Here is a 26817-nt window from a genome sequence, read left to right on the forward strand (position 1 = left end):
TGTAAATAGCCACCTAGCCTATCATCTGTGCAACTGTTACACCTGCCTGTCTGAGATCAGGTATGTTTGGTTTTGACACTAGAAACCCTTTCTCTTTATTGATCTTCTGTTCAAGGTCAGGTAGCAACTCTTGTGCTTTCATCTGAGCTGCTTTCTGTCAGCCCTGATGAGCAACCCTCCCACAATCTCTGACTCCTCCCTTCATTTTTGCCTCCTGCTGCTGCACTGACTGTTAAGCTTGCTGAGAAAGTAAAAATGAAAACATTAACTTTAAAAAAATCACTATGCCTCATCAATATTTTGGAAAAAGGAAACATTTTGAAGTTTAGTGAAAGAAAGAAGAGGCAGAAAACAATCCTGCAGCTTTGTTTTCCCTTTTGCACCTCCAGTACAGTAAGAAAGGCAATCACCCACGCTGGAGCAGCAGTGGGTGGTATAACAGGGATTTTTCCAAGCCCATGAAACAAAATTACTCAAATAATGTCAAGTTTCAGAGTGTGACAATAGTGGAGGAATTACTATACTTTTAAGCACAATGGACCCAGTGTAACCTGATTTAATTAATGTAAAATCCCAGCAAGGAACTTCCTGATAGGCATATACTCTTGTGTTCCAAAAAGCCTTACCTGCTTTTTGTAGGTATTGCCTTTTAAAAATAACTTCTACTCATAAGTGTGTCATTCTTCCAGGAGGAGCAGCAATGTGAAATTGCTTAGTAAGATGAAGAAAAAAAAATTCTTTGTGTTTTCTCATATATAAAAGCTAGAGCTAGAAAACTATTACATATCACTTATACCACACCACAGCAACTTATCACCTAGAGAGACATTTCAGTTTCCTTATCTTGTACAATGAAAAGGTTTAACTAGTAAAATGTAGTATGTGGCACTTCCACTGCAAGCTTGAGATCAAGTGTTTTAGCACCATCCTCCTCCCCACTGAAAACCAAGACACTAAAACACAACTTGTGCAGTTTTCACAGGATTCACAATCTGCAGCCAAAGTATCTTACCAGTCTGAACCTGACACTCAGCTCCCGAGGAGATCTGTATTTTGATTTGTGTGTTAGCTAAGCACTGTGCTTCCACACTAGGCAGAAGAACACCTCTCATCTAATAATGGTATCAGTAAGGGGAAATTGAGAGCACACATCATGTAAATATTACAGAAGTTACACTCAGGTTCCTACCTATGCATCCAAAAGAACAGAGTTTGTGTTAATGAATGCAAAGCAATCTGGCCAGTATATTAATGGAAACAAGATTTCTGTCTTAAGAGGAAGGTTACAGTATCAGTAACAACAGTCATATGCACAATGAAGCTGGATAATGATTTACATGCAAATGTAAGATTTTAATTTATTGACTTTATGTTTTTTTATTGTCCAATTTTCATGTCCCATAAAATTGCTTTCCTCTTGGAACACATTTCCAGTACTAGTGCATTGGGACTTCTTTTGGAGTTGCCTCTAGATGAAATATATTCCACTTACATTTTCCATTGCTTTAGTGCTATATGAGATCAAAATTCAGCAATTCTTTGGAATCATGTCTATTTCTGTAAAACTACCAAAATAAGCATGACAATATGACCTGGCAATTCTTATAGACTCTAAAACACTAGCAGTGCCTTACTTGCTGAGCATCTGGCTTTCCAATAATGGAAGCATTTTTCTTTGCAGTGTCACAGCTCTTCTACTGTTCTGCTTTTTCTTTGCATGACTTTATGGGAAATTACATTGCTTCTGAGAGTACATTTGTACTGTGTGTACTCTACCTTGGGCTCTCCACTTCATAAATCAGGTCTAAATTTTTATCAGAGATGATGTCAGTTCTTCTCTTACCTTTATTCCTGGGCCAAGACTCTCGAGAGAATTAATATCCAGACCCTCCTTGCAGGCCTGCAAACAGGAAATCACTTTCTGACTCTCAATTTTGCCTGGCCAGATAGTGAGACTGGCCAGGCTGCCATGGAAATACTGAGCAAATCTGGGCTTGGTGACTTCACCTCCTGCAAGAAAAAGAATCTAAAGTGATTACTGATACCAATACATAAAACCACCCTTTATGTTTTAACATATTTAAAGAATTTACACCCATCTTAGCCACATATATTTGAGATCCCATTTATAGTGATAAGAGAAACTGCTGAAATTGCTTTGTGGGCTGTTAGGTAGTACCTAGTAGCAGCCTGTCTTTAAGATTCTTGTGTTATTGCAATATTGCATTCAGGTGTTTACAGAGCTGTGTTAACATCCTCTGAGATGAAACATGTCTTCAAAAACCTGTGTCCAAGGAAGCACAGCACTCAAAAAAATTCATAAGACTATCGAACTGATCAAATAATAAGAATTTAAAAAAAATGTTTTAAGGTCCAACATTTCTTTATACAGAAACTAGTTTTGCAAGCTTTCTGTTCTATTCTACAAGATCAATTAGACAGCCTTCGTCTTTCTCCTCCAAAAAATATACTACCCCATGTCCTTAGATGTGCTAACAGTTATGGCTCTGGATAAGCAAACTGCCACACATATTCTATAACTGGATGTCTCTAAGGATGTGGTGTAAATTCACAGCTCAGGTCTCAATCACCCCGTGTCCTATTTGGCCTCTAGCTACACTCTCCTCACTTTCCCTCAAGGCAGCTTTAAAGGAAGGCTGATCTTTAGGTGCTGTCAAAAAAATGTGATCATGCACCACCTGCACCAGTGATCATTATATCTAAATTACTCTTGGGATATTCAGTGATTAACTCTTCCTCTAGGAGAATTTTTAGAGCTTGTCTTTCCTGCAACTGTTAGCAATACCACTGCATGTGAATGTAGCAGGATGTGTAGAGGAATGGCCTGAGCATGCGTACACAGCCCCCTATTTGAGGCATTTAGGTGCTAATTACGAGGTGGGAGGCGTGAGCTTGTGTTAAGCCCACCTGTGTTAAGCCTCCGCCCCTGCCCAATTACGGTTTGCCAATAAAAGGTGAGCTTCCGAAGACACGGCTCTCCAGCAGCCAAAGGAGGAGGGTGGCTGAGCCTGGAGCAGTAGCAGGGAAGGAGGCCAGCTGAGTCTGAAGGCAGCAACATGGGAGCCCTGACTGTGCACCTTGGTGAGAAAACATCTTTGCCTTTGGAGTGCCGTGCCCCAAGAAAGGTTTGCTTGCTTGTGAGTTACTGTCTACCTTGAGCCTGAGAGTCACACTCCAGTGAAACCATGCAGACTGATTGGATTAGCAGTTGATAAACTGTTGTAATTGGTAGATAACTCATCTTTGCAGTGTTTGTAGCTTTAGTGTCTAACAACTATTTCTGCCAGGCAATCTGGTTCCAGCTTGAACTTTAGCTTGAAGTGGATTTGGGCCAGGAAAGGGATGAAGTGGCAATTTTTCTTTAGGTTGATGTTGCTAACGAAAAGATTGAAAAAGACTGAAAAGACTTCTAGTGCAGTAGGAGCACTATGAAGGAGACCTGAGTTATTTTATATGGGAAAGAAAATAGACACTGGTGTGTGGAGAGAAAAGAGAGTGTCTAAGCAGGCTGTTTCCTCAGAGAGGTAGGCATAGTAGTTCTTTTCTTTTTTGTTAACTTTACAGAATAAGCTGCCTCTCCAAAGAAAAATCCCTAAAGAGAGGTTATTTTTCTCTCCTCTTTCCTTCATTTGCCCATTATACAGAAAACTCTCTCTGGGTGGAATTTTTTGAGGTTTCACAGAAACTTTCATTTCTAAAACAGCTAAAGCCCAAGATTACTCCAGTCTTTCTGATACTTAGCAAGACAACTGTTTGGTAAATAGATAGGGCATTATAGGGACACTGACTTTTCAGCAAAAATGTTGTTATATATGCTCTAGGTGATCCTGCTTTAGTGGGTGAGTTGGACTAGTTGATCTCTAGAGGTCCCTTCCAACTCTGACAGTTCTGTGATATTTTTCTGTTTACATTGTCTTCAAAAGTACAGTTGCCACTAATACAGCAGCAATGTATCTAGACAGAAAAAGGTCAACCCAGTTTAAAAAAAAAAGCTCTCCCTAAACAGGAGAGAGAAAGTTGGGTAAGAAAAGGGAGAACAGGAAGGTAACAGCATTTGTTCTTTGAAGTTTCACATTCTCATATCTCTAACAGAATTCTGAAGACAGTAAGTTCCAACACATCCTGGAGCATTTGAAATCTGCCAGCTGTACCTAATCCATTCCTGAGAAGTGCCTGAGCTGTTTTGAACTTTTCTGCAGATAGATGCTACCCAAGCAATTCACTCCAATGACCACTGATCCTTAGAGCTTGAAGTCTGCACCTCCAAGAAATTTAAGCTGTCAAAATATGGTCACACCTTCCTTTTCCTGTTGTCAGGCTAAACAAGGCCTCTTCTTTACATCTTCTATCTCACACTCTACACTATGATCGTCCCTATTGCTTTTCCTGGAACTCCTCCTATTATCTGAAGTACTAACTATAACTTAGTGCTCTTCTTAACGTTATATGTGTTTAACATCAACAGGACATGCTTGTTAATCCACGGCACTGTGAATACTAGCTTTTTCCACATGAAAAAATGAGCACTTACAGAGAGAGAATACTCTCTCACACTTTATTTGAAAAAACAGACTGCTAAATAAGCCTTTCGTAAGCACCTTTTACCAGAGGTAAAGACAAAATTATATATCTGCCAATTTTAACCCTCAAAGGTGAATGCAAGTCATTATATGTAACTCTTACCACAGCTGCTTGTAATTGCAGCATGTTGACAATTAGATATTTTTCTACCACAGCATTTCAGAATCTTCTCAGCTCAGTGGGATCTGTTACCTTGCTGATGTAATTTGTAATTGCAAATAATTATTAGATTGCAAATGGACAAAATCCAGTGCAATAAAATCAAGAAGCAAACAGCAAAGCTCTTGCTAAAACCTAAGGAATTACCTACTGAATCTGCTACATTCCTGTATTCTAGCTTTGATAAAAGGGATTACTGCAAATATAGTTTTTCAATTGTAAAAAATCTAAGAAGAAAAAATTGCCAGAAAAATTTGAAAATCCTCAGCAATTTGCTATTTTACTCCTATCTGTCCCAGTATTTTATTCATGCTTGGGTCTACTCTACTAGTATATCTGAATGCTGTTTTTCCTCCTGCTTCTGCAATCAAATGTTCTTCAAGTACATGACCTCAACTTATGAGTAGGTGCAAATTTAGCCCAAGATGGCCAGACTCCAGGTCCTAGGCACTAAAATTCTTGGCTCCCAAGATAAAGTACCTGTAACTATAATCCAGCCTGAAAATGAAAATTCTGTAGCATGTTAACACACAGTGCAGAATTGTTGCTAATGCTGATAGTAACATTTTTACAGAATATTATCCTAATTCTTTGAAATACCAATCCTTTCAAATCAGGATCCTTTGAACCTGAGCACAATGCATTTCATGCCTCTGCAGTTCCACACGCAGCAGACAGCAGTTCAGAGCTACTGACTACCCTGGCCAGGAGAAATCCTCAAATCCATCACCTCAATTTCACTTGGCACTGCAATTACCACATGCTAAGAAACAACTGAGAAAAAGGCATAAAGATGCTTACAACAGCTCTTAATGCTTTAAGACACTTTGAACTTGGTTCGGAGCCTAAGCAACAATATTTTAATGAGGACTTAAATAGATTACCCCAGCCTCTGGAGCAATCATTCAGACAGCAAGGTGGAGCTACAGAGAAGCTAACTTTCAGGTAAACCAAGTGTCCTATTTTTTTTTATTACTTCTCAATGTCATAGTGCAGTGGAAAATCGTGTTCTGTTACACAGCAGTTCAATCCATAGGTCAGGCCATCCAGTTAGCCTAGATTGCCTCAGTAAGTTTCATGGGGTTTTTTGCTGTCAGGACCTTTCTGCCCTTTCTATGAGAGCTCAGATACAGCTCACCTCCACAATGACATTATAGAATCAGAACATGAGAGAATAAGAAAACCTCCTTCCCAGCTATGTTACATGTTGTGTTTCACTCAGCTCTCTGTTTATTGATTGCTATGGATTAATATGCCATGAGCATTAAATGTTGGGGGAAAGCTAGTAGTGAACACTTAGCTGAATGATCTGACCAACAAATGAAAAGGGAACCTTCCCTACTGTCAGTCAGGGAGTTAAGTTGATAACAAAAAAGAGTGAAACAACACTATAGAACATTACAATCATCACTCCTTACAGATCCCTTACATGGCTTCAATTTTTTGAAGCTACTCCCTTCCTTACATGTCAATATTGTGGTCACCATCACAGTTGTGAAGCAATAGTGTTATTCAGACCTTTATGACAAAATTAACCATAGTCTTTCCAGCTGACTCAGCACACACATCTCCAGAGTCTGGTAGATACAGGAAGATGGATATTAGACTTTTGGCATTAATTCAATTCTTGTAATGGGAAGATGGTGTCTGGGAAGACTGTGGGAAGCATCCAAAGGAACTACTGAAATGCATAATATTCACTATAATGCTGGTCACTGATTAGTCATTGTCAAAGAAGTGTGTCACAGTCTTAATTTGCTAAGATAACTATTTTCTGAACTGATATTCTTCTATGCTGGTTCTGATCCTTCTGCCTGGAACTTTATCATTGTAGAGCAAATAGGGTAGCTCCAGTACTGGGGGCAGAGGGGCCCCTCCCAACAGAATTTCACCCAGAGTCACCTTGATTAAGTCTTTCTGAGTTCCTTTCCTTTTCTGCTAAGTGTAAATGCTGTTAGATGAACAAGAAGGGCACACACACTGACACCAAAACATACAGATAAGAAGGGTTCTGCCCTGCCAGACTTCACACCAGATAAAACCATTACAGCAGATATGTATGGGTTATGGTTCTGAGAACGAGGCAGCTGAAACACAAAATAGGCACAAGGCTCAGAATGAGATGCAAAAACAATTTGCATGCTGCTACTGTCATTATCTAGATGGGCAGAATTAGCAGGGTCTATTATGTCCCTTAATATCACTTACAGCCTAGGGCTAGGGTTATGCAGAGGCACCTCCTACACTAGGGCCAGGGTGTTCTCTTCCTGCAAGAACTTGATAGCCCTCTGATTTCTCCTGAGTGTTAATTCCTTCCTGTGCTACTCACAGCAGAAGTCAGAAGTTTGTTTTTTTTAATTTCTCCTAGGGTTGGTATCAAGTATGATGAAATTTCATTACCACTGAATTTTACAGTTGTATTGCTTTGACTTCAGAGATATAAAGTGCTGTTTGTAATCACTCACAATCTCCAAAGAACAATTAGGCTTTTTTTGTCAAAACAAATGACTTCATTGAGCTCTCAGATCATCTTTTAGGCCTTTTGCCCTGCCCTAATAAGCAAGTTATTATCAGGGCAATCTAAGCACAATGAGATTTTCACTAGAAATGATGAATCGAGAATTTCCAACTGCAATGTGATTTTTTTTTAAGACATTATAGACTCTGGTTATGCTGAACCAGGTAATTAAGAAAGGATTGATTGTTCAGGGACCCAACACAAAAACTGAAGTGAATCTGGAAGCAGCTGTAAGATATTATGGCTCTGAAGTCCTCAGGTCTTAGCCTCAAAATTTCTCCTACCTTTTTATGATGGCAGCTTAAGGATCTGGGCTTTATTGCCTGACAAGTAGATTGGCTGTTAAACAGGATAAAACCCAACATAGCTTTCAGGAGTAGTCCCAATTAGTGACTAAACTTTCATACTCCTAAAGCTCCTCAGCACAAAAGTTTTAGTGGCTTTTTTACATCATTCAGACAAAAATTACTCAGAAAATTACACTTCAAACATGGCAGTATTTACATCTGCCCTTGCTCCTGGTAGATTCCATAAACTAATGGCCTCAGACAGCTTCAGGCTTTAAAGCATCATTTGAAATAAGACAGAGAATTAAGTACAGAGAAAAGTACATGCATGACCTAATCTAGCTTTGTGCAATCCATAGATCAAAATGATGGTATGAAATGCTATTTTAAAAAAATTTCTCAAGATAAGAAAAGCACTCCGAAATCACTCACAACTAAGCCAACACATTTTTGTTATTTCTTGGGGAGCTGTGGGAAATTACAATAATGGAGAAATGTTACAATCTTATATATCTTAGAGTAGATCACAGTCCAACTGATGTTAATATTGTCCCCATACTCATATTCTTATTGTACTAATAACATTCTTGTGCTGGTACATAGTCTCCTCTGCAAAAATTAGATAAAAATAAGCATAATATCTATGCTGGATGACTGACAGATTTTAATATAACTTCAGCTCCCCAAGAAAACACCTTCCAAAACTAAATGATGTTCAAAGATCTGTTAAGTTCATCGCAATTCACTTCATCTTGTTGGTGAGAAGGGCAATACAGAGAGAACTCTGCTATACTAACAGAAGCATCATTATACAGATATTCAGCATCCCATTCTGCTGAATGATACCTAAGTTGTTTTGAATTCATTTGCTTGTCCACTGAGGCCTCAGGTTGATGCAAGCTATGTCAGAGTCCCAGGTGCAATCCCCTGGTGATTGTAGACTATTGCCTTTATCTGTTGGATATCTTAATTTCTGAGGAAAGTCCAAGGTTGAGTGATACCAGCTGCTGCTACACTGCCCACATCTGAGCCCTCTCCAGCATTTAACTCTCTTTAACTCATTCTTCTTGTCTTGAATACTTAGTCCATTCTCTGACTGCAATTTTGCCACTGATCTGTCAGCTGAGTGTTGACACATAAGGTCATTCTACAGAAGGACTCTATACTAACATTAGCCTCCAGCCAAGGTTAAAGAAAGAAGAAAATGACAGAATACAAAAGAAAAATAGAACGGAAAACAGAAATAGGACTTAAAATAGCCTTCTGCTATCTTCACAATAACAAAATTTGCCTTTTTAGAGGCTTCCCTTGAACACCTTTGCCTGCACAATGTGGCCAGTGTAACTATCCTGTGAAGCTCCAGCACTCTCGAATGGGTGACACTAATAGAAATAATGACTTAAAGGCATGGTAAACTACAGTATAAACTTGTAACAAATCATTCCCCTTCTGTAACTACTACTACAAACCATTTTTTGAGGGGAAGATGATGAACACAAGTCTTTATCTTTCCACAGAAAAGTGGAAGAAGTCTGTTTGCAGCCTGTGATTCAAAAGATGATTACCAAATCATATAACTTGCTCTCTTCTGGCTGCCTTTGCCACAGAATATTTAGCAATAATGGGATCAGAGTGGGAAACTATAACCTTAATTTAATGGAAGAAATTTCTCATTCTGTAAAAGGGCCATTTGCTATGTCCTCAGATAAACCGAATCAAAAATAACAGACCCAGAGGAGATATTAAAAGAGTAAGGTCTCAGGATAAGCTTCAGGATAAGCTAACCTTAATTTGTACATATTGCCTAGAAGAATAAAGCAGGATTACAATACCTAAAAGGGAGACTACGAACTATTTTGTGGTCTATCAGATAGTCTGATTCTATTCTTGCTGTGATGCAGATCTTTTTAAGTGACCTGAGGAGTAATCATCTACCCCAAGAGGTGACAGAGCAAGGCTAATGGGCTAATGAGACCATGGGTAATTCTGCTTACTTGCTGCAGAACTATGTTCCCTCTTGATTGTTTGGAAAGCTCTCTAGAATCCTGAGTTGAAATGGCAAAGCTAGAGCGTTATTACTGCTAGAGAAGAACAGAGTAGAAATGAGAGTCAAAATTTAGCTTTTGGGAGCATTTTCCTACCCTGATGGACCATGTCTGCTTCTACCATCCATTAAGGGAGGCAGGGGCTCAGAGACACTGCCAGGGTTACACTTCCCACACGTTCTCTTTGGTCTCTTCTGTTCTGGGAAGCACACATACATGAAGTAATTTTTTTCCTTTAGCTACCCTTGAGAAAGGGTAAGTTTGCCTCAAAATCTCTTTTACCATTAGAGTCAGAACAGCATTTTCAACCTAAACAACCCCACCTATATCAAAATGACAAAATCACACCCCTAACAGTCATCTAGGAGATGAGTGATGTGAACAAAAAGGCCTCTTAAAGAAGATGAAATTAAGTTATTGCCTTAACCCTAATATCTGCAGAGAAAGCTGGCCAACTTTACCTGGGTACATGAAAGCCTAACTTCAGGAAGGGCTGTACTAGCACTCCAAACTATCCTTTTCCACCCTCAATTAGTTCACCAAGAGTCTAGGTTGCTCAGCTTTGTAGCCAGTATTAACCTTCTCCAGGCCTAGAGTCACTGAAATCACAGATAAGAAGTTAGGATTTACCAAGTATGAAAACTGGCATTTTGTTGGAGACAGGCTGCAACAAGCTAAGAAGTTTCTGTTCCTTGCTGTCACTGCTCTTCAGTCACATGTAATGATCAACAGAAACAGTTCAGCCAGGCTAAAGGTAATGCTTTAACTATCAACCTCAAATAAGCTACCCCCCATAAAGTATAGCAGTATTGAACATGAACTACATAAAATAAATTTTAAAAAAACAATAACTTTCTGCTAACCATTGTGATTGTACCCTAAATCAGTGAGGTAGCTCTGCCTAGATCTTCCCTTTAATGAGCTCCCTGAAGAAAGAACCAACAGTTTTAAATTAAAAAAGGAAGATGACATTACAGTAATGTCCAGGAGAGCTAATTTTAAATCAAGACAATTCATACTAATAATGCCAGAACAAGACGTAAAAGGTTTTTTTATACAACTTTAAGGTTTTTTTATACAACTTTTCTCATGCCCAATGTGTCGTTCAAGCTGGAAACTATCCCCAGGCTTGGTTACAGGTATTCAAATTACTTTCTGGGTTGCAGTAAACTTTACCCAGTGCCCAACAGGCCCTAGGAAGGTTCTCTTCTATCATCTTTAAAGCCTGGCTGCTTGCTCTTTCAGCCTGTTTCACTCTCTGCTTGTTTCTAGGCTCCCATCCACACACTGAGCCTGACCTTCTGCTGCCTCCTGTACCTTCTTGTCCCCTATACAAGATCCTGCTCTTTAGGGAAAGGCTGTTTTTGTCTCCTTTTTATGAGAGTGCTAGCACTCAACTCACATAATTGAAAGAAAAAGTGCATAAAATCAGGAGCAAGCAAATCAGACACTGCTAAGGCAAGGGTGAAGACATTTGGACATTAGAACTGGAATGCTTATGTCAAAAAAAAAAAAAAAAAAAAAAAAAAAAGGAAAAAAAGCAAGTGGTTTGATGGAAATGGCACAGTCAGCACATCACAGGGTAAAGTTTAAATGTATCACATAAAGCTGAGAGATTGCATATTTAGTTTGTTTTCATGTTAGATTCAGGAGAACAGCACTGGACTTAAACTGCTTTTATATTTCACTTGAACTGCTGAAGGCTGAAATAAAAACAAGCCTAACTTTTCCTAATGGGTGCTACAAGCAAGGCTGTAAAAATCAGAAGAGAGTTACTCTGGTACTGAAATATTAATAATAGAAAAATATTAATCTCAATGAAAAGAATTCTCTTTCTGTGCCCAAGACTCAGGGCATGTGACTCAGAGTGAGAACCAGTGTAAGTGATGAAAAGACTAGGGCTGAAAGAGTCATTTGTCTCATAAGCAGGAGGATTCTCAGATTTCTAGGGAAATGCCAGAAAAATTGCCACATTCCAAACCAGAACTGAAAATTATCATATATGCACAGGCCAATCCTTCAGAGCAGTAGTAGATTTCCTGTTAGTGCTAGCAGAGTAAATTACAATTATTTTTGTTCTTGATTTTTTGCTCTGTCCTCTAAATACACTCTTCCTGCTCCCTACCAGTTCTGAAGCTGTCCCACTTGTAGATTTACTTTTTGATGTGAGCAAATAAGAACTGGTGTAGTAAGAAAAAGGAATGTTATTTCTTCTGGTTCATTTAGTTGTCTGAGTTGAGATTGACAAATGGATACTGTGGACTCAGAACTACAAAACGGTTTAGTAAAGACAGAAAAAAAAAAGTCTTATCATTTCTGAAGGAATAGCTTTTGTTCCTCTTCTGCCAGTGCTTTGATGAAAAGGGAAGGAAAAAGTCTGAGCAAACCTGAGCTATGAAACTCCTCATATCCTCCTACTAAGGACTCTCCTGAATGGCTTATTGCACCAAAATCACTGCATAATATTATTGAAAAAAAAATTAAAATCTGTCAAATTGCTTGATAGATCCAGTTTTCCTTGAAATATATGGGTTCAGAAAACATCTTGAACTGAAAAGATTGCTTTTGGATGTTGAGTAACTACAATTCAACAGACTGGAATAGAATGCTGAATGTTACTCATGAAGTGACTTCCCATACCATTCATTTGCAATAGTTTGATGTGGTTACAAGAAGCATATCAAAATACATGCTTTGCCAAAAGCAGTGTCTTAAAATCTTGTTTCATATAGGCATTAAGCCTGAACCTTTTGGCTGATGGAAAATTTATTTCTACTTTTGGTGAGCTCCAATTCTCACGCTATTAAAATAGTAATAATACAGACTTGCAGTAAATGTTGACAGCAGCAATAGGTAAAATTTCAGTAGTTTAAGTTGGGTGTTTCACCAAAAAAAGAAGAATTTCATTCTGAATGGTCATTCACTAAACCATTAAGCAAATTATTCAAGACAAAGCTAAAAAAGTCTATAAACACTTGCTATTTTCTGTTTGTTCTGCAGCTTAAATACTAAATACAGTCTGTGGTCTAAATTTATTGTGAGCCTGTATGGAAGTTTTACCTAAATTCTGTCTCTGTACAATTTGAGACAGAGACAAAAATGCAAAGGTTATTCTTATTGTTTTCATTTGCCTTGGAGGTAGCTGAAATCCATGGATGCAGCACTGTGCCAAAACTGGCATAGCTTTTGCTCATCCAGTGCATGTTCTACGGAAAAAGTTACTACTCCACACTGCTCAAAACTTGGCACCTGAATGATGATTAACTTGAGATTCAGGGGGGAGGCTGAGAAGACTGGATTCCCACAAATATGGAGGCTTTTAGGAAAAAGCCAAACCAAACCTAAAGATTGCTACTAGAGAGTGATAAAACCACAATGTATGAACGAAATAAACTAAGGTGTAAAAGTAATACAAATAATGTGCAAAATTATTTATGTAGATGAAGAAGAGGGAGGGTGACCTCTTTTGACCTGCTTCCCACACTGGCTTTCCCTTAAAATATTAACACTTTAGCATAAAATTGTGTTCTGTTATGTATTTATCATCAATGAAAAATTCCAATACACCTAAAGATCATCCTATGGAGATGGAAGCCTCAACTCAAAAATACCAGTTATCAAGAATCAGTCCATCCTTTTACAAATATATGGGATTAGTGTCATGCTGATGAGCTACCTATCATAATACTTATCTCAGTAATCAATATTCAAAACTTATCGATCTTGTCTTCAGGATTAGTGTGGCTTTCTTTATTCTGCATGTTGTCATCAAAGTAAAGATTGGATCTTTACCCCCAGGTGTTCATAATTTAACATCTGGATCAACACAGGATCAGGCCATGAGTTGTGAAAGAAATTTGAGGCAGATACCAAAAGGAGATAACGAGTTCTTTAGAGGACTACTTAGTTTGTTTAAAGCTGGAGGACAGAGGAAACAATTAAAAGAAGTGGAGACAAAAGGTAAAGAAGGCAATCCTTCACAATGAATACACAAACTGTATTCATCACTTCTTTAGATGATGGAAATGCCAAGTCTGCCAACATCCCATCCGTTTTATCCTTGGACTTGATTAATTATTAACTCTGGATTTACTTCTGGTTTTATACCATCAACCTTTTAGTAATTTATTTACCATGCAATCAGCGAGACAAGTAAGATGGGCTTTGGTCTGAATTTGCAATTCTGCTCTCTCCTGTTTGCTGTCACATTACCTTGCCAGCACGCGCCGACTGTCAGCTGCATGGCTATGTGGGAAGGGTGGATTGGCCAATCGTTGGTCACAAGGTAAGGCTCGTAAGTTGTCCCATCCATGTACAACGTGACAACAGGAAACTCGACATTCACAACGTAGTAATGCCATTCTTTATCACAAATCTGAAAGACAGAACAGAAGAGAAAAATACGGATTAGCACTTATTGTCAGGTGACTGATTTTTATAGCCCATACTTTTAAAAATTTCCTTTCATAAAATATGTTTCCAGATTCCACTCACAGAAAAAACCCTAACATTACTGCAATTCACACACCACTAAAAATTAATGAAAGTTAAAGAAAAATGTTGATAAACACTTGTGGTATCATTGCAGAATGTATTTGATAAGTAGAGGCATCCTAAACCACACTCTTTGAAATCAAGACAGGGACAAAATAGAAAAGTCTGGCAATTTGGTATTTACTCTGTATTTTTACATTTAAGATATTAGTTTCTTGATGTCTGTATCAACTTTTAAGAATACAAACTATAAGAAATGCATATTTGAGGTGTATTGGCATAGTTACTGGGGATCCCCATTAGCTTCAAATTAATAATATACACAGCTACACTGAGTTATTATCAAATATATAATTCAATTGTCATTATTAACTTACTGTATTAGTACTTAAAATGTCCTTTGCAATGAATCAGGACCTCCACATGCAATGAATCAGTACCTCCACAGTCCTAGACTGACCTCTGTTGTGTTCTGTATACACAGAGATGGACAGTTAGTCTATGTGTCTACCTGATTTGGACAGGAAACTCAAATCTCCATCTTTCAGCCTTAGACTTTTTTGCCAGATAGGTGGCAAAATGAGGACCTACATGGCTTCAGTGATACACATCAGCTTTGAAAAGCACCAGCCACAGTAACAACACACTTGCAAGATTTCATTATCAGTGTCAAATCTCAGATGAATTTCTGAGTCACACAACCAGGTATTACTATCAGATGGTCAAATTCACCTTTAGTTCAGGCAGGAGAATAGTGTGTAAATATCAATGGCTGCCCAGCTCTTTTTTTCCTTTATCGTAGCTTTCAGATTTAAAAGTTCAAAGGAATAAATCACAACAAATTGGTAAGATGGGTGGGCAGTTTTTAGAAATAAAGCAATAGCAACAATCATGCTACTTTCAATTCTGTAGAGATGCTTGTTTTGATGTATCAGGAAATGGAAGTGCAGATATCCTTGCAGCTTCATAAAGGCAAGCAGAAAAGTGATGTTTAAACATAATGCTTTGTCCTTGGCCAGGTTAAGTGCTATCTGCTGCAGTATCTGCCCTGTGAAAGCAAAAGCTAATGTTTTGTTGCAGAAGACATTTCAACAGGAACTTAATCACTTCTATTTCAAACGGATACATTTATTACTGCAGACATCATAGCTCCACAGCAAGAGATAAATGCAGCGAGGGGCTGCTGGAGCCTTCCTTTTGTAAGCAGTAGACAGCACAAATGTTTTCTGAAGGTTAAATGAACCAAAACCAAAATTGAAAGTAAGTACATTGGAAGACTGAAAACTTTATAGAGCAAACAACAATCACAAATAGTTCTATGCAGTCCTCCCTTTCAGGGAAAAACAGCTTGCCAAATTTCCTGACCTGATCACTAGACAGTGAAGCATCACAGCTGCATGTGTCAGACATTTTATATAATGGTGTGCCTGAGTCTGAGAGGCCTTGCATGACAAAAACTACAGGTGTTAATACCTGACAGTTTTCAGACAACTATTCAAGAGTATTTCTGTTTTGCTGCCCTCAACTGCATCACATGGGATAACCCGAGTGCTGCTAGATGAGTGAGCAATCCTTCCCCTATTTAACCAAAATAAGTGCACTTTAATGAAGCAAACCCACATTCACACAGGGATTACAATACTCAAGCAGATAGAATGCTAATATCTCTGCTTGCAAGGAGGTCAGGTGTACAGTTGGGATTATAAGTTGCATATTTTCATATAGTAGCACAATAGATAATTAGTCATAATTAGCATGTCACCGTTTCTGTACAAAAATGACCTCTCCAATGGTTGTGCATGTCTAGAAAATGCAAAGTTTACAGCAGGTGAAGGTGACACTGATTCCACCAATAGAGAACTGCACTGTATCACATCTTCATCAAGAGGCTGAATTACTATCATGCTTATTAATTAATAATTAATACTACTAATCCTTGTGATGCTTTTAGGAACAGCAGCATTTTCTCTTTGGATGCACTGATCTAAATGTCCTTCACCAAGCAAACCATTTACCTCAAATGCTTTGTGTGCTCCTATACAGAACATTTACAGGGCTTATACATAAATGTTAACAATGGAATGGTTCCCTTATTTGCAAACACAGCCCAATACAGCTGGTGGAGGTCACCATTGTGAAAACTTTGTAAAGATGCAGAGACAACCCAGGCGCTGCATTTTTATTTTACTCGGCTAAAGAAGGCAACAAATGCAGGGAGTCTCCCTTTGATCTTATGCTTAAAGGCACTCCCACTCCCCTCTCGGTTACAGCACCCAGATCAAACCCTCTGCCCTCTGCTGAGAGCAGCCACGTGCTTTATACATCTGCTTCAAAGCATGGCCCCCATCACCCCTCTTCAGAGTACAGAACACAGATGATATTTGGATGGAGATAGGCATGTTTTTTGAGTTTAAAAAATACCACATTTTTCTTTTTCCATCTCCAAAATAATCCTTTCTGAAAGAGCTTCGTAAAAATTTACAAATTTTGGCATTTTTCTTTTCTATTGAGGATACTAAATAGGCGCTTAAATGGTTCCCATATATTCTGATATATCAAATTATTTTTATTATATATTTTGAAATATATTTTCATAGTACTGAAAGTACTGTACTGCATATAAATGGGGAGCTCAAAGGCTCTTTCCAAATTAAAGGTTCTGAAAGGCAGTTTCACTACACCTTGAACAGGGACTTAAGGATAGTGCCACTGTAAGAAAGCAAGCCTAAAAAAGATATTAATTTGGAAACATTTGGCAGGGGATTTGAAGGAAAACTGAAAAAGTTGCATATATTTGTAATTTTTAAAATAAAATTGTTGTATATTTATATATGCAAAATAGAAGTAAATTTTTTAAGAGTTTTAGGCAATCTAGTTATTAATGCACAAGACTGATGCGTTTTGCATTACAGCAATCCAAAGGTGAGCATAGAAAAAGGCTTTCTCCTGTCCATTCTGGTGTTTATAACTTGTCTCTGATGAATGAGAACTCTGAAGACATTGGTGAATGAGCTTTTATCTGTTACTTTAAAAAAGTAATTTTGTATCTTAATTGTTTTCTCATTGCCAGTTCTCATCTACAGACTTCTACAATTAAAGAAAAAAAAAAATAATATAACTTAGGGCATTGTTTTTGCGATAACTCTGCTACTTTCTATTTCTTCTAATCTTTTCTTTAAATTTCTGCAGCTGAGCTACCTGCGAAAGCTGATTATGTGATACAGGGAAAAAACTTAATGTTGACTTTTTATCTCTGTCTTGTTGCTTTTCAGCACCTTATGATATTTTTTTGCATTTTTCTGTTCTGTATTTATCCCATCACCACCAAGAACTAAAGATATACTGCTAAAAATGTCTTAGTGTAGATTGCAGTTCTGTGATTCAGTATGCAGATATTCAGTATTCAGGATTCGCTCACTTCATTGGATAATTTTATGCAGATTTTATAGTAAAAATTTGCATTTCTGAGAATCAATAGATATGCACTTCAAATTGACATCATGATAGAATATCATTTACCACTATATTAATTTTGGAAAAGAACTACTGAAATTAAACAGAAGTAAAGTGCAAACACAGACTAATAAAATTCATACATTAATATAAATTATGTCTTGTAGTCCCCAGTATCTCCACCTCTTCAGAAAGCTTTAAATAAAGCTCTAAAATATTCATACTATGTTTTGATTGTTTGTGGGGTTTGTGCTTTTTTTTTTTTTTTTTTTTTTAATTTAATCTCTCTTTTTGGGTTTTCCTTTCTACATTTATCCTTTAGCACCTCTCTCACACTTTTTTTTCCTGATGGTAAATCAATAAGCTTTGCCTCTGAAGTGACAACAGAGAAGGTATGCAATAATTAAGGCAGGCTGGAAAAAAAATATATATACTGTATATGGATAAAGAGGAATCAATATGCTCCCACCAGCTAAATTAACAGGTGATACATTGAAAAGCATCACCACAATCTGCAAGTTTAGTGTTTTTTCCATAAAAATACTCTTGCAAACTTAACCTCCACATAAAGCTTGTAGTTTGAACCTTAGCCTGTGTAGTCCTGCTCCAATTTGATCACAGTCTGAGCAAGTTCCTGAACGGTTCCATCTCATGGGACGTTCCAGCTGGTGGCAGGCAGTGAAGGGAAAAACCAAAGCAGGCAGGTTGCTTTGCTGTAGACCAGTGCTTTTATGCTTGCAAGACCAGAGCATCAACACTCTTCCAATTGTTAGCTGTTGTCCTTGTTAGATGGAGGAATTTATACTCCTTTTGTGAGAAATGTTTTCCATAACTACTATCTATATCAGAACTTGGATGTCTCCAGTACATATGCTGATGTTATATGAAGCTTCATATAGGGGCAGAGAATTCGGAATATCAAATAAGCATCCTCCTATATTTGTGTTTTAAATTTATTCCTTTTAAAACTAGCTTTTAAAGACCATAAGGCAGCTCACCTTCTGATATAGTATTTTATTGCCATGTAATTCTGCAGTTGTAAAGGAATGTGTATGGATCAGTCTTAAAGTAAAAGAGAGTGAACACAGTTCAAATTAATCCCTTTTTTCTCGAACCTCAACTCAGTATCACAAGAACCTTAACCACAAAAGGAAGCAAAAGACAGACTTCCCTCCTTGCTCTTTATGCAACTCTTAAGCAAATTATTGCCTCCTAAAAGGATTTCCAGTGAGGAAAATGGAAACACAGCTTGTATTCCCTACCTCTGGTTTCATGCATAAAAGGAAGAAAAACCTCTTGGGAATATGTTAAGGTGGGTCAGAGCCACAGAATTTCTTTCTCAAGGCTGGACTGGCAGAGGAGCAAGTCCCAGATCCTAACTGAGGTTAGTTACCTGCCAATAAACAGATAATACAAAATCCTGATAACAATGACCCTAAAACTCTCTTCTGATGTCACTACGTTGACATATGATTTAGGAAGCTACAGAGAGCAGAAGACATTTTGCATGACAAGATATTTTGAAACAGAGGAACTAGAGGTGAAGGATTGTGAGTACCCTATAATCACACTAATTGACAAGATAATGCAGTTTAATGCAAATTGTTTTAAACATATGTTTTGTATGCCTTACAAAACAGTTATTTCAATACAAACTGTTCGGTACAATGTAATGAGTATAAATATAATGGACTTTCTCATACCCTTTGCTTAACTAAATGCTGGATGCAAATAAGTATGCATCTTATCACAGTTCTTCCAAATTGGTCTTTTCAGCTGTTTACAGTGTAGTCTGTATTTTTTTCTTCTGCTTAATGTTTATATAATTTAAACATTTACTTTCACTTAAAAAGCCAAATTTTCAGAGACTGTGTGTGAAAATGCTGTAAGATTTGTTTGATATTCTTAAGAAAATTAGGGTAGAATATGTTATTAGAGTACCTTGAGTTCTGATATGTATTCTGCAGTACAGTTTACTTAAAAAGTCAAACAGTAATGGGAATATCCATTATATCATTCAGAAAATTTGGTGAGGGAAGTACCATCTTTTAATACTTTTTTTCTCTTGAGACATACACCAGGAATACCAATTTGTCCAAAACTAATTCTGAGAAGTACATTTACATAGAATGTTTGGGAAGTGTACTCCTCTATAGCTACTGCTCTTCCCATAGGAAACGCCTTGTTGGATTTTATCAAGAATTCTGTTTACCTTGTAGTGACAAATCAAAGCAAACCTTTTTCTCTTTCCTCCACCTTTTCCCCTCCAGGTAAATTCAAATGAATACAGAAGCAAGAGCAAGCACCTAGAAGAGGTAAGTGTATTTAGTGCCAGACTTGCAGATGTAAGACATGTTTTGATCTTTGATTTTCCTGACATAAAAAAATGGATCCCACAGAGCTCTGTAGTGTTTGTTTTTACTTTTTTATTTTGAGATTGAGTGACACAGCAAATGTCTTTCATCTCAAAGAAGAGGGTGAACTAAGACTCCGCAGTCACTTGTGGCAGCTGGGGCAAATGTTTGTTACTGTGGGTTAGTTTTAATATGATTTCTCTAAGATTGTCAGTTTTAAAGCTCTAAAGCTCTATACAGATCTGACTCTGAGTTTTCTAAGATGTACTACCTGCTTCTAAACTACCTGCCCCGTATGCTAGAGAGAGGATGTTAATTGCAGCAGTGACCTCTTTGTTAAATAGATTCTCTTTGTCTCCCTTGTCCTGCTGGCATTCTGCCAGGCAGAGTAGATCACAGTCTTTCACTACGCCATTCTGTGCCCTCTTTTTTAATCACAGTATCCACTCTCTTACTCCATCGTTTAATAAAGCCAACTTTATTCCAACCACATATGACACTTGAGTCATCTGCAAACCAACCTTCAGCATAAAACTGAAAGGAATGTAAAAATGTAATGATAAAACCTTATTCAACTAACTGTAGAAAAAGAGAGGATGGGGAAAATAATAAAAGACATCTTATAGCTTCTCATTTTGCAGCCCCCTGATAAGATCTCCCATGATACTACTGCTGGACCTGCTCCATCAGAAACCATTCTATTTTCAAATGTATCTGGCTGTGCCCCAGGAGAGATTCTTTTCCAGTCTTATTCTTAGAAGAGGATGTACTACTCTGTATCATACCTCAAGACTTTCACATTAATGTAAGCTTGAGAGATGATTGGGTGGAGAATGATATCTTAAAAACAATTCACTTGTTCCATACTTCCTTTTTCTACTTTTAGTTGTACATGTATTAGATTATCATATATATATAAATATGAATCTCCATATACATAACCTAAAGTGAAACTGATTTGAAAACAGATCTGAAGAACAGTTATGGACTTCCAATGTTTTAAATAACAAGGAAATATTTTCAAAACATCAATGTGGTATAATCACTAAAATGAATAAGCCTCAGAGAGCTCTTATCAATATATTTTCTTAGACCAATTTGCACCCAAAGACATATAGTTTTCAGAAATGAAGTATTTAATATCTGAGTTGGACAAATTGCAACTAAACTGCAGATGTGAAACACAGATAACAGAAAACTGATAACTATTAACAATACTGTTAAATAAAACTATTATTCATACCAATATTCAATACTACTAAATAAAACTATTATTCATATTCCTTCAGCTACCTAATAACAGTCTTGGTAGGTAATATAAGAAAATAATTTCTATAAAATATTATAATGATCCTAGTGAGAAATATTCATGGGATTAGGAAGTAACATGTTTATAATTTTCTATCAGTAGGGAATTTTTTCCTGGACATTAAACTGGCTCTCTCTCTGACCCTCTTTCCTTTAAATAAATAAACCTTGTGAGTAAGAAGTGAACACGGTGCTTGGAATTGGGCCTGCCCTCTTTCCAGGCTTTCTAGGAGGAGTGGCAGTCTTTAAATGAGAGGATATAATAGGTGCAGCTGAAGTGGCACCCTGTTTCAGAAGCAAAGTTCCTTTCTCTTAAGGCAGTCAGAAAATGATGTCCAGTGAAGGAGGCATTACTGATTTCAGCAGAAGTTAGAAAGCCAGGAGGTATGTAGAACAGCTAAATAAGCATTTAGCAACAATTTCTACTGTTATTTAAAAAATAATAATTAGAAAAATAGGTTTCAATTTTAGCTGCTCTTTGTTCTTGTAATTCTCATTACCTTTGACAGAAAGCTTTTCTGAGCAGTGACTCATACTGCTAGTGCTATTTTACTTTTTCCTTTTTTTTCTTCCCTTTTTTCTATTAATTAACACCACTTGATCATGAACTAACAAGAGGAACTAACTTACTCTGATGTAAGGTCAAACAGCACTCAGTAGTCCAACTGTTTGTCAGAATTAGTGATCTCAAGGGAGTACTAGATAAGGAAAAAGAGTCTACTGGGTATTAGAAACTGTTCATTGTACAAATAATTACCAGTCATCAGACTTGCTTGCCATTTTTATAAAATATTTCTTCAGAAGAAGCTAAAAAAAGTGTTCATTAGGACAAATATAACTCTTTTATGCAATTCTGTGTGCATTCTACACAGACATATTCCCAAATCAAAATAACACACATGGTAGAAAACTAAAACCAAAGAACCCACAGTAAATGCTCAGGATTCATGCTGCACATCAGTATCATAACAAGCTGTGAGCTCAAGCTTAATTTTGTAGCATAACTATGCCTGCTGGCTTTTCCTTCAGACCAGTTTTCCAAATATGCAGCATGCATTTGAGGCTTATACAGAACCCAGCTGAAATTTTATGCCCGATACCTAAATACCTAAAATTTACCTTGCATTATCCCTAAAATATTTTTAGGGATAATATTTTCATATAGGTTGAAGTTGAAATTGTGTTAATCATACATTCTTACATCTCTCTAAAAAGCATGTGTAACCACAATTGAAAAGAATTGTGGCCTTTTGAGCAAACTCTTTTCAAAGATTGTTTAAATCTTTTGGTCTATGAATTTATTCTATCTCAATACAGCATATGTAGAATCCTGTTTTCTTTCACTCCTGAGTCCCTCATTGTTCATCTTTGAATCTTATCTGAATTCAAACCACTTTCTCTGATTTCTGGGATCTGCCTTCTGCTCATTTGATACATGCAGGGATTCTGCCTGTTAGATATTTTTATTAAGAGATTGCAGTGAGACTTCTCACTCTTCTGAGGGCTCAGTAATAAGCATGGTTTGCAAATGGACTTCTGATTATAAATTAAGTGAAATATTCATTTAACTAGCCTCCTGAAATGTACTCTTAGATAGAAAACATAGGAAATAATTTTCAGAATGCTAATAATAACTTTTTAGAAAAGCACTATGAGTGTTAATGCAAAATAAGCCCTCCTATCCTTTGCAATTACTTTTCAAATCTTAATATACTGGCTTTTTTCAGCTTGCTTTTTTAAAACCTGACTAAGATACATTTATTATGGAGTATTAACTCAAATGTTAAAGGTCCTACACTTAAGTGAGTCATCTTGAGCTGAGAAGCCTGAATACTCCTGAGTATTCAATTACTGAGCATTTTTTTCTGAGCATAAGGAGGTTGGCACTAACAAAAAGAAGGCTGTCACTATTCAAAACAGGATGATATATTCTTTCCTTGCTGTTAAAGTCTGAACAAATATAATGTTTGTTTCAGTCAGTTATTTAGACATGTTATGAAGGTAGAGTGTGATTAATGCAAACTAGGCTCCAGAGACAAAGCAGACCTGAGAGTTGTTGCTTGTTTGCTTTTGAAGAGAAACACCTGGGCTCAGTTCTGAAAACTGGATTCCAAGGAGTCCTCCTCTCTCCTCCTCCTTCTCAAACATTCCCACCTACACTCATCACTCACTTTGTTAGGCCAAAGCACAAGACTCCCCTGATCTAGTAAAGTCCCACAGCTATGTGCTATTTTTCTTTTCATGAAATAAACATCAGCTTTCACCTACCACCTGGAAAATTCCAGGATCTCTGGGCTGGGTAGCCTGCACAGAGAAGAAAAACCAGCAGAATGCTCCCCTGGGCTGAGTGCCTCTAGTGCTGAAAATGGTACTGCTGGCTCTTTGAAGGCTTCCCATCTCCTGGCACATCCCTCTTCAAAGGCTTGCTACCCCTGAAGGAAACACTGACACTGCTTGCAGGGGTTGCTTTAAACGTACTCAGTAAAGGACGGCAGAGATGACACAGGCATTAAATGCCCTCTCACGATTCCCACATTTTGAGAAAGGTGATCTACTTGAAAGATATTTGCTGTGTTGAAGGTGCACAGTGCAAATCAGAGATAAAAGAATTCCTGCTCTTACACAGCTCTCACATGAAACTGAGAGGATATCTCCACAGAATCACTGCTATTTGTATGGGAGCCCACTACTGTGATGATTTTGATTACTGCTGAGCCCTAAGATAGAAACAGCTATACCTGCAGAAAGATACATAGGAAATAGGCACTCCTTCCCCATACAGATTAGAGCTGCATTTACTTCAGTTCCAGCAGGTAATTAGGACATAATGCAGAGAAAAGCAAATGCTGTTTTGTTTTTATTTCAGATAAAAGATGGCAATGAGTCATATTTGGCTATCTCAATAATTTTTGTTAATCAAAGAATGGTTGTATATGTGTGCTTCTGTATTTATATTCAAAGATAAGTCAGGAAATTATACAACCCAAATATTATGCATAGTCTTTTTACTGAAATGATAACTGCTGGGCCTTAATTACATAGCTGGCATTTTGCAGACAGGCTGATTATATGTTACATACTGTACAGAGGTAATTAGTTATCATCTATATTTGTGACTTTGCCAGAGAATGCTGTTCTTTAGTCAGTATATGTCTCTTTTCAGTACAAATCAAAATCATGTTCTTAGCACTTTTATGGGAGGAAACAAGTCAGCACTGAGGGTTTGCATCCCAGAGTAGTTCTGGATTGACTTAAAAGACATGAAACAAATAGGCTGTGGGAAGAAATCTTGAGTATCAGTGTTGAGTATCAGTGTTGAGTATCAGTGTTGAGTATCAGTGTTGAGTATCAGTGTTGAGTATCAGTGTTGAGTATCAGTGTTGAGTATCAGTGTTGAGTATCAGTGTTGAGTATCAGTGCTGAGTATCAGTGCTGAGTATCAGTGCTGAGTATCAGTGTTGCTCAAACCCTAAAAGTTTTACAGATAACATTAATGTAATTATCTAAAAGTTCAAATATTTATTTACCGTTTGCTTGCTGCTAGTTTCACTGGGAAGCACTGTTTTGATGACTGGAAAATGGCTGCTGGACTAAAGACATCTTCCTAAAATAAAATTACTCGTGCCTGAAGTGTGATAATTGGTTGTTCAGTAAAAAAAAGAACACTGAAAAATATGCCTTTTTATGTTTGCTCAAATGTGGCAAGAATGGTTTAAGGTTTTCAAAAGTGCGTATTACTTTTTTAAGGAAAAAAGAAGGCAAAATCTGAATATTGAGAACAAAAGGTTCAGTATGGTCCCCTAAAGTATATTATAATAGACACAAACCAACTCATACAGAACTCTTACAAAAGCAGATTTTTCCTTTTAACATCACTAGAACTTTTGATGGGGCCAGAAGGTAATTTACAATGAAAACCCTGTCCCTCACAACTGAATGGTAAAAATAAAATGTCCCTTAAAATGAAACTACCCATCTGATACTGTTTTTAAAAAAAAATCACTTTTTCAATACCAAAAGGAAATAAGGTCTTATTTATCTACAGTTTTATTCCTTCTCATTTAGCTCTGATTCTGCTGATAGCAACTCCACAATTAAAAGAGGGAATAGCACACATTAAGGGATTCTGTTTGCCTCAGGTATCTCAGCAGTATCGTTTGCTTTCCCAAAATGATCTGAAGTGATTGAGATCAAAAATATTTTTTTATTTGAAAACAAAGCACAGACATGTGTGCTGCTGTATGGCAGCATCAACCTCTCTCTTTTACCTGTACTCAGTTTTCTCCTTCTTCCTATTTCTAGTCATCCTTTTCCTCCTTTGTCTTGTCACCTGATACCCCTGCAACTTCCAGTAGTTATTTCACTTTTATATTTTCATAGCAAGAACTAAAGCTCTGTCTGTATTTCTCTCTTGTTCAATTCAATGATCCTCATATTCAACATATCCTGTTGCTTCATTGCTTCTTTTCTCCCTACCAATACTCTCAGATGAGACCCAGGAGCCAGCTTTATGCTTTTTGAAAGGTATTACTCCTCATGAAGAGATTTAGATCGAATCTGCATTGCTTTACTTGTAAAGTAATCATCAGTTCATGATCAACAACACCATTTTGGTGTTGAATGCTGCATTCAAGGACTACAAATCACTTGTGCCCTATTCAAATATAGCTTGCTGAACCCAATAATTAATTTATAAAAGAAAAGGGTGCACATAGGAATAAGGAAAGAAAAAAAAAAAACAACACTATGAAGTGATCACACACTAATAAGCATTTCTCAGACTACATATTAAAAGGAAGTATGACCATGCAGAGGTAAGCCAAATGAGTAGTACAACTAAGGCCAATAATTCTTCTGTGTAGTATAATATAAACATACATCTTATATATCAAAATGCCCCCCAAAATTCCAATTCCTATTAAAATCATAAAACCCATAAATGATTATAAAGGTAGATAATGCCAAAAGATAAGTGGAAACAAACAATTTATCCTTAGATACAGGACTACTGTCATTCCCTATGTATTACAGGTATTAAAATTGGGAATTTTGCATTCATGAGACAAATTTTCAGTTGTACCACCTTTTCCTTCTAAACAATATAAGTGAGATCAGGACTGGATTTATGTATGTACAGCATGACGTATAGGTAGTTTACACTCAGCATCTGAAGAATATCTGAAATATTAATGAATGATACCCATGAATCATTACAGTACTATCTTGGATTTTATTTGCCCAAGGCAAGTGATTGGTTTATTATTAATACCCACTGCAGCACCACCAAGCCTGAGCAACTTTATACTATTGTACAGGATATATGACAACTCTTTTTTTTTTTTTTTTCTGAAACCTGAATTCTATATTGGGAATATAAATAATGTGAGGTGGCTCAGTTTTTTGATAATTTTGTACAGAAAACTTTATAGGAATAAAGTTCAAATAAAAATGGCTCCCTTTCTGTTTTACTCAGAGAAGAAGCAGGCTTACAGATGCTAATGGGTGGTGGATAAAACCATTGCTATAAGACTTCTTTTAAAAAAATATTCCCAGGTTTGCCTTTCATTAAAAATATAACTTACAATCACAAGATTACA

The 26817-nt window shown here is 37.1% G+C and overlaps 1 protein-coding gene and 1 long non-coding RNA gene across 11 annotated transcripts in view; one reads left to right on the forward strand and one right to left on the reverse strand.

Moving 5' to 3' along the window:
• CLSTN2 (calsyntenin 2) overlaps positions 1-26817 on the reverse strand; it is a 299047-nt gene that overhangs the window by 21976 nt on the left and 250254 nt on the right. For all 10 annotated transcript variants that reach the window (XR_011727411.1, XR_011727410.1, XR_011727409.1 and 7 more), the window contains 2 exons: positions 13824-13986; positions 1844-2010 (listed from right to left, as the gene is read on the reverse strand). Coding sequence is in view for 5 of the 10 variants with exons in the window: in XM_071751843.1 (XP_071607944.1) it covers positions 1844-2010; positions 13824-13986 (330 nt within the window). In the remaining 5 variants the exon portion in view is untranslated. The remainder of the gene's footprint in view (positions 1-1843; positions 2011-13823; positions 13987-26817) is intronic.
• LOC139799673 (uncharacterized) lies at positions 13765-20691 on the forward strand. The gene is made up of 3 exons (XR_011727414.1): positions 13765-13896; positions 19829-19873; positions 20554-20691. It is a non-coding gene; the product is annotated as an uncharacterized lncRNA (long non-coding RNA).

The sequence above is a fragment of the Heliangelus exortis genome, chromosome 9, assembly GCF_036169615.1.
Source record: "Heliangelus exortis chromosome 9, bHelExo1.hap1, whole genome shotgun sequence".
NCBI lineage: Eukaryota > Metazoa > Chordata > Aves > Apodiformes > Trochilidae > Heliangelus > Heliangelus exortis.